The following is a 7,232-nucleotide window of genomic DNA, read 5'->3' on the forward strand; positions in this document are numbered from 1 at the left end:
ACCATGATTTATTAATATTTTAAAGAAATTCATCCTCCATTAGTTGGTTCAAGTAACCCAACAATGTCACATCTCACCCCATCACAACTTGGTTGGCACTTCTTACTTGATGAGATATATTAATAGAGTAAATATAGTAAAATTTGCAAGTACTGGTTTTATCTTCTTAATATTTTGCATATTTTAAAGGATAGTTATATAAGTTTTTTCCTAAAAATTTATAGACTCAAAATTAAGATGGGTAGAGTATGTTTACCTGTATAAATTTTAGCACTCAAATCTTTGTATGAAAGCAAGTCCTTTATACCACAAAGGAGAGAATCTCTTACACAAATTTAATATGACTTAAAACTATATTATTATTTATATGACTTAAAACTATATTATTATTTATTATTATTAAGTTTGTTGACAAATAAAAATTAAATATTAATCCAGTAAATTTAAATATATTTATTTTTATTAAATTAATTATATATGTATAATTTTATATGAATAATGTTTATTTCTTTTAGATTAGAAGAATATAATTTTTAAAATATTTTTTAAAAATTATATTATTAATATGAATGGGTGAAATAAATATGTTTTTTAAGATTTTAAAAATTATTATATTCAGTAATTGATTGATTGTGTATAAATATTTATTTTGTAGATTTATCAATATTTATAAAAAGGCAATTTCATCAATTGGTTTTCTAATTCTTGATGATGAGCGGTGTCCACCTAATTCTTGATGATTATAAATCCATTACACAAATTATTCCAAAAAATTATTAACACAATTTCAATATTTTATTTGTTTTAATTTTATCTAAATCAGAAACATATAACTACTTTAATAATTATATATTTCAAATCTATTTAACCGATTTCCTTGTTTCTTCTGTGTTATAAATAATGTTATGTAAATATAAAAATATTTTAAAAAATATATAGTCGAGCACATACATATCTAAAATAATAGATAGCAACATTACATAATTAAAATAGTAAATATTAAAGGAGATCAAAAGACCTAGAATCTCATGATATGTTGTGAATGGAAGGTATATTTAAATGCATTGCAAAGTGCATACAATGTTCTTGCAGTTCTGGGACCCTCGTCAATATCAAGAATTATTTGTCACACAATTGTTTATGCAATAGGAGAAAAACGAGCTCCAAAGTCAAAACTGATAGTAAATTGATGGAATCCGAACTGAAATGATAATGAATCTTACTAAGTTAATAGCAAAAGTGAAATTGGAACTATATCATTCTTACAGGTGTTGAAGTTTTTTTCAGGTGATTCCGTTGAGCTATAATTTTGACACTTTACTGTCTATATGTAACAATCAAGTCTACAAGGCTACAAACTCTACATTTTTTTGGCAATTGGATCAACATAATGAATGAACAAAGGCAAAATTGAAAGTAATTGGAACTATATCATTCTTACTGGCGTTGAAGTTTTTTTCAGGTGATTCCGTTGAGCTATAATTTTGACACTTTACTGTCTATATGTAACAATCAAGTCTATAAGGCTACAAACTCTACATTTTTTTTGGCAATTGTATCAACATAATGAATGAACAAAGGCAAAATTGAAAGTAATCAGCTCGTAGCTGATTAATTCTAACTGAACTGTTAAAGATGTCCTGTGCAAAAATCTGAATCTCAAACCTCTCCAGAAATTCAGAACAGATAGACAGTTGCTGACAGACTCTAAAAGAAACGAGCAGAAGTAAAATCCACAATATTTATCAATTAAACGTTTCTGTTGTGATCTGTTCCAGTCGCTACACCCTCTAATCTTTTGATTGCCTTTCTCCAAACATGGGTACAGGTCTTAATCGATGCGTTCAGGCCATTCTTCAGCAACATCACTCCCTGATTACCATGACCATGACCATCCTCATCTCCTGCTCTTTTGGTTTCGTCCAATTCTCCATTTTCTCCACTCTGGACCACCTCTCTAAACACCGTATTCCTTCCTTCGGACTCTCCCCCTGTTCTCCGCACACCCCAAAATGAAGAAGTAGCATTATATGCATTTGAGCACACACGAACACTCTCGCTTCTCTGTAATCTGCACTCTCTTTCTCTTTCCTGCAAACAGTCTTCAACATTGTTTCTTATCACTATTCCTGATGTTTCTCCCGCTTCTTGCTCTCTTTCATTTGTCTCCATGGATTTGTGTCCACTGATGCTTCTTTCCGATTCTTTGAGTTCTGGCGTGCAATACAAGTCTCCTTTCATAGGTATCCTTCCTACAGTTTCTTGAACTTTCAATTTATCCAAATTGTTTACCTCCTCCTGCTGATGCAGAATCTTCTTGTGCCCATGTTCAAACATTTCATTGTTTACCTCCTCCTTCTGATGCAGAATCTTCTTGTGCCCATGTTCAAACATTTCATTGTTTACCTCCTCCTGCTGATGCAGAATCTTATTGTGCCCATGTTCAAACATTTCATTGTTTACCTCCTCCTGCTGATGCAGAATCTGCTTGTGTCCATGTTCAAACATTTCATTGTTTACGTCCTCCTGCTGATGAAGAATATTCTTGTGTCCATGTTCAAACATTTCATCCACATTTCCCACTGCTAGTGATGTTTTCATTGCTTGGTTTTCATTCTCCATTTCTTCATGTGTAATTTCTTTGATTGCTAATTCATTCCCTTTCTTTGAGAGCTCTGCATCCGTATTCATTGTTTTAGGTATACCATCTGCATTTGTCTGTATTTGTTCATGACCTTCAACATTACATGCCAATCGCAGCGACTCAAACTTTTCTACTAGCTCTGAAGTATTGGCTGCCATTTCTATACTAGAGGGAAGCATTGGAACTTCTGCCATTGTCAAAGTAGTTTCAGTTACATGTCCAGCATTTTTGTGCCTTATATCTTTCTTCTCCTCAGAACCTTCAAAGCTAGGAGTCTTCTGGTGAGGGGGTGATCTGGAGGTGAGTTTGCTGGACTTATCAACTTGAGTTGCAGTGAAACCATCATGTGTTGCTGTAAGTATATTATTCTTTGGTTCTGAGTCCTCTCCTGGCTGAGGATTCAGAAGTGATGTCTGCAAACAGTTATCTAAACTAGATTGGCCAGCCGTTTCAATTCTTTCATATTCATCATATTTTTCTTCCCCTGTAATTGTACCTGCAATAACTGCCTCTGCTTGTCCTTGTATTGCTAATTCATCTCCAAACATTTTATCTAACTGATCATCCTCCAGGGGTTTACAGGCTCGATCTTCCTTTGCTACCTTGCTCTGTTTGCTCAATCTGTTGTTTTCTCCTACCATCGATGCACAGTCCTCTTTCAGCCAACCTTCAAATTTGGATTGCTTGAAATCTGATAACGTGCCAATGCTAAGATTCTCTCCAACAGATTCAGCTTCTCTGGCTCTAGCTCTAACCCCTTCATACTCATAACCAACAATCAAGACATCTAAGTCACTCTCCTCTGCTTCTGACAGCCTAGATTTTTCGTTAACTCTCTTGCCCATGTTTGCAACAGATAAAGCTGGTCCATTTTTCACTATCTCCATCTCTGCCCTGCACTGCTCTTTTGGAGCAATTAGGTACATATTAGCCTTGCTTTCTGCTTGCTCTTCTTTAGGAAACAGTCTCGACTCTTCCTTACTCTCACGAAGAGGGAGGAAGGTTTCCTCGTGCTTCACTACTGTATGAGGCGCTTCCTTGACATCAGCTGCAGCTACATTTGTAAAATGAGCACATCCAGTATCTGTAGGGTAGCAATTCGGCAATTCCTCCAATTCCTTTTTGATGTTTTCCTTGGAGCAACTTGAAGTATCATCACCTTGAAGCCTTTTCTTGGCCTGTTCCATACATGGGTGGAGTAGCAACTGTAGATCTTCTTTCTGTTTGATTTTCTTGATAAGTTCCATCTCAGATGCATCGCATGTAGCCTTCTGTGTTTCCAGCCTTGCCATGAGGGCATTGCAGGCAGCTTGATTCAACCTTCCTTGTTCCTTATAGACAATGCTTCTGTGTTCAGAATGCCATCCATACACAATGATGCATTAGATTCTTTGGACTAAATATCTCAAAATTCATTGAAGGAAACTAATGTAAAGAAGAATTAGATATACTTACTGGTGCATGGCATCTCTTATCATTTTCTCCAAGCACATCCTATATGAGGACTGCGTTTCAGACCATCGCCTTTGCTTCTCTACTCTTCTCCTGTGCTTAATCAATACAGATTCCAAATCTTCTAACGCCAGACCCTCGGCTTCATTTTGTTCTTGTAGTTCTTTCAACTGCTTATCTAACTGGAAAATTTCCTCTTCCTTTACCTGAATCTCATGTTCTCTAATTTTCTTCAACCTGTTCTCTTTCTGAACAGCCCTAGACAAAATTGACTCCTTATTTGAAAGATCATCTCCTCTATTCTCCTTCTCTAGTTCCCAGTCTCCTTTCATTTGTCGATACTGCATATGCCCACATTAAACTTAGGCATTCATCTGAGAATCTAAACAAGGAAAAGCTAATCTTGATTTGCATGTCTGTTCTTTATTGAATACATAATCCCTGTCGAGCTTACAAACCTCATCAACAGCATACTAGAGTTCTGAAGTCTGAAATAAATAAATAAATAAGGGCTTGGGAAACTAAGAGCGAAATATGTAAATCCAACCTAGACGGAAGAGGTAGGAAGACTATGTCCGGCCTACGAGACCAACTAACCCTAGAGAGGGGCAGGAAAGGAGTATACTCTAGAGAACAGCCTCTAGGGATCCAAGCCAATTCCCTACCAAAGAATGCTAGAATTCATTGCCCAAGCATACCTATATTTTGGCTAATCCATAATTCCTGTTAAGCTGACATCATCAACCTCATACCAGAGATCTGTAGCAACAAACAAAAAAGTTCACCTTATCCTTGATTTGTACAGTTGATCTGCTCTTAAACAATGGTTCGTGTTCCTTGATTTCCTTCCAGTTACCGGGACCGAATCTGTGGATTGCACGACGCAGAGCTTCTTCTTCTTCCACCGTCCATCTTTTTCTACTGGGCGTACCTTATATTCACAATTATATTTTTGTTCAGAGACAAGACTGCCATCATTCAATTTGCTGAAAAAAACGTAAGTGCAAATTGTTTCAAGGTGTTCCAAAAGTCAAATACCAGAAGATACAGGCCAAGCATAATTTGTAGGTCGGTTTCCATTTAATAACTTCAAAGACTCATCTGCTTGTTTCTGTACTGTAACTATAGCAGCTGGGGCAAACCCAAACTGGCTCCTTCTTTCGCGGAAAGAAGGCGGCCAGGAATGACAATCTGCAACCAGAACTTCATTCAATGGTTCGTTTTCCCCTGCAAAAAAGAACAAAGAAAATGCCCTCTGCCTGCCATGACAATCATCATATTTTGTGACCTCAGTATAACAGTCGTAATCCCTTGCAATTCTGAGCTTAAAACGAGACCCCTAAAAAGCGAATATTGCTCTACCTTCATTTTATTAACCAGAAAGCCCAGCTACTCCCTAAAGTCGCTATTCCCTCTAGTTGTATGCTTCTAGTACTAATTGCCAACGAGCAAAAATTGAACGGAATAAATACCTGAAATCTGAATTTTTTGAGGCAAATACAGACAAAAACTGGTTGACTGAAACTCCAAGCTGTAGATCCCACCATGGTACAAGGAATTCTAGTTTATTCTGCTTCCTCTGATTCACTTGCCATTGCACCAACCTCAGATTGCTGGGAACTGTTTTCCCCCCTCCTGCAATAAAAAAAGGCATTGGTATTCAACATTGACTCTGTTTTATATTTTAACTACTTGAACATGAAAGCACAAAATGCATCTGAGCTCATACTTGAATGAGGAAACCAGTGATCAACCTCCCAAGCAAGCGGGGAAGCAGGATCTGCATTAATATACAGCACATTTCCATATGGATCTATTCTGAACTTAGCTGGATCAAATCCTGCATTTCTGTGAAACAATAATGCACAACCGTCCCTTTATCAAACCCTTTCCGCAAATACGCAAATAATGAGAGGTCCCAAGAATGTAACGCAAGCAATATAAACTGATAATTATTCCAGGAGATTGGCAAAAATTCAAATCTTACGAGGGACATACAAACTCAAAAGTTATATAATATCCAACCAAAACAATTTAGAGGAACTCTTGCCGAGGTACACTTCAAGAGGGTCATGGGATTCAACGAAGTCTAACAGAAAAAGAATTATTAGGCCCTAACTAGGGCATAGGAAAATACCAACCCCAAATGATCAAGTTGCTGCCACAAACAATCTGCATATCTTCTGGCACTTGAAGGGTCTCTCTCTTCCGATTCGGTGATTGGGAATAGCTCATTAAACTCCTTCATTTTCGCCATCTGCAGAAAAAACTGAGTTAGCAGAGTCTTTTCCACCATAGATTAACAGAAACTATTTTTTACAGAATACCCATTCTAAGCTCACTAAGGTCCGAAGCCCACTATCAAATTTTGGGAAGTAATGGAAGAAAACCACATATCAGGCCAAAATTTTCCTGGCATGAAGTGAGGTGAAGCTTGAATTTGTGAAAAAATTGACTTACATCTTCAGGTTGCAATGTATAAGGGATAAATCGCTGGGGTGGTCCCTCTGTGTAGGGGGTGATGAGACCCCGCATCTGAACATGGGCATTCCTGCAGAGTTTGGCATAACCCCTTGGATAACCCAATTCAGGATCCACTCTTCTTTCTTCTTCTGTCAACACTTGTTTTGCAAACATGGTGCGCTACCTTGCCTTCAATTCCTAATTTTTCGAGCTGATATATACAACGGCCAAGAGCGATTCAGTAAGAAAGGAAGCAGAAATTGCTGCTCTGTGAAACTGGAGACGGAGAAGATCGAAAGAGCGAGGCAGAGGAGATTATCGTCGTGGCTATCCGTTGCGAACGGCTCGCATAATATTTGAAAATGTAATGCCAGAAGTGCCTCAACGGCAAAGAGTATTCTCATGCTCCTCAGATTTTCAAACTTATTTTCTGCCGCCCTTACACCACAATATATTTAGGTAGAGTAAGGTTTAAATTTTCCAATTTATATATATTTATATTGTTTTATAGCAACATAAAATAAAATTATTGTTTACAACCTATTTTGATGAAGGAAGCTAAGAAACTTTATATTAACAATAATAATGATTAATGATTTGATTTTGAATTTTGAAACGTATTGGATTAGATTATGTACACAATTTTAAGTAAATAGTTATTAGAGGTAATTGT

At 36.7% G+C, this 7,232-nt stretch overlaps 1 protein-coding gene across 1 annotated transcript; it reads right to left on the minus strand.

Annotated features, from left to right (window-relative positions):
- Positions 1-1,427: 1,427 nt before the first annotated feature.
- Positions 1,428-6,956, minus strand: LOC149168969 (uncharacterized). The gene is made up of 8 exons (XM_089428493.1): positions 6,557-6,956; positions 6,238-6,353; positions 5,826-5,944; positions 5,569-5,731; positions 5,135-5,355; positions 4,882-5,027; positions 4,100-4,437; positions 1,428-3,991 (listed from the first exon to the last, which is right to left on the minus strand). Exons 1-8 carry the CDS (start codon positions 6,731-6,733, stop codon positions 1,750-1,752), a joined length of 3,522 nt encoding a protein of 1,173 aa, XP_089284619.1. The 5' UTR covers positions 6,734-6,956; the 3' UTR covers positions 1,428-1,749.
- Between the last annotated feature and the right edge of the window lie 276 nt (positions 6,957-7,232).

This window comes from Pinus tabuliformis, chromosome 4_2 (assembly GCF_031772625.1).
Source record: "Pinus tabuliformis cultivar Carrire ecotype Pingquan chromosome 4_2, CPIR1, whole genome shotgun sequence".
Taxonomy (NCBI): Eukaryota; Viridiplantae; Streptophyta; class Pinopsida; order Pinales; family Pinaceae; genus Pinus; species Pinus tabuliformis.